The sequence below is a fragment of the Plenodomus lingam genome (genome assembly GCF_022343315.1).
Source record: "Plenodomus lingam strain CAN1 chromosome Unknown contig_5, whole genome shotgun sequence".
NCBI classification, from domain to species: Eukaryota; Fungi; Ascomycota; class Dothideomycetes; order Pleosporales; family Leptosphaeriaceae; genus Plenodomus; species Plenodomus lingam.
This window is the reverse complement of record NW_027093957.1, coordinates 1,967,765-1,969,207: the sequence shown is the minus strand read 5'-3', so window position 1 is coordinate 1,969,207 and position 1,443 is coordinate 1,967,765. Positions and strand designations below refer to the sequence as shown.

Below are 1,443 nucleotides of genomic sequence, written 5' to 3'. Positions count from 1 at the left end.
TGCAGGCGGTTAAGGAAGCTATAAAAAACGTCAACGCTTAATCGTGTATCAATCCGCCCAAGGCAGATCTAGTAGTTCTCACGTAACTAAATAGAAAAGGAGGCGTAATTATGTTGCAAACAAATTATATAGCACTAGTAGTACGATACGCTCATTTAAATTCAAATCTCAACATCTACCTATGTTGCTCATCTCTAATCCTTATGCACACCTAAAGTTAGTTAAGATGGTGTTATATTTCGTCTCATTGGCATCATGCTCCCGTCTTGCCGTCTGAAAATAATCCATGGTAGACCATGCACCCTCTTCTAGCCCAGACAATCGTCGCGTTTACTTCTTTCCACGGCTCCATCTAGACCTTAGTCTAAGCCTCGCTAATCTTCTTTTAAACTGCATTGCATATGTTCGTACTCGTTTTAATGACGGTTTAGGCGAAGCGTAGATAGGTAGAACTTCCTCTTCTAGTGGCCGCTTTTGTTTCCTGCCCCGCTCGTAACGCTCGTGGTTAGCAGTATTAGCCAGAAAAGCATTTCCACCTGTCTATCAATGTGCTGTTATCGTTATCTATCGCGCTTAGGAGAGTAGCTTTTAGGAGATCGTGGATACTAGAGTTATTCAACTTTGGCCACTCTAGGGCCAACGCACCCAAGCCCTAATCCATCTACATCTTTGTGTCGTCTTTCAGCGCTTAGGGGTCGTTCCCACGCAGTATGTGCCAGCGTGTCCGTACTGCGCCTAGGGTTTAATCTAGGAAGTGTTTAAATATGTCTTCCTACTCTATATACATATCTTTCTTGTATAGGAGCAACCGTAATTTGTCTAACTTTAACCATAGTACATCTGTTCCTTTGTGAGAACGCATGTATCTACCAAGTCGCTAACTAGTGCCAGCACTATAAGGCTTATATTCGCCCAAGCCTTCCTCGTCCTTTTCGTCCCCGTCGTCTGGGTGGTTAGTGTTATCACTAAGCAGAGTGCTCGTCCAATCCGTATTACGCAGCGTTAGGCCTTCGCGGTTGCATGTGCCTAACACACCATCATTATATTGGTACCCTAGTAGCATCCATGAATTAGGGGTTAGCTGCATCATTCAGATGGCTTTGCCTTCACCACCAAGGAGCTTGTTACCCAGGGCTACCGGGTTCAGAGACACACTTAACTCGCTGCGTCGCATAACTGCCGTCACAATTAATAAGCCCTCTAGTACATAACAATATGTGAGCTTAGTTATCTAATAAACCATATTTGTGCCAGGTCCGCAATCGTTGATTGCCTCTTAGGCTTGCGTTTCTAGAGAGTTGTTTATGCAGCCTTGTTGTCTAAATAATAGGTGGTCCTCGTGGCTTCCCCTAGCTTCATCATAACTGCGTTTTCTATTCATTCCTCCCTCTGCTCCTTCAAAAGGTGAAATGGATTATCTTAGGGAAGGGAGTAACTCCACAA

At 44.2% G+C, this 1,443-nt stretch overlaps 1 protein-coding gene across 1 annotated transcript; it reads right to left on the bottom strand.

Annotated features, from left to right (window-relative positions):
* Positions 1 to 877: 877 nt before the first annotated feature.
* Positions 878 to 1,090, bottom strand: IAQ61_009267 (uncharacterized protein; the record flags this gene model as incomplete). Its single annotated transcript, XM_066098321.1, has 1 exon — positions 878 to 1,090. One exon carries the CDS (start codon positions 1,088 to 1,090, stop codon positions 878 to 880), a length of 213 nt encoding a protein of 70 aa, XP_065951960.1.
* Positions 1,091 to 1,443: the final 353 nt, after the last annotated feature.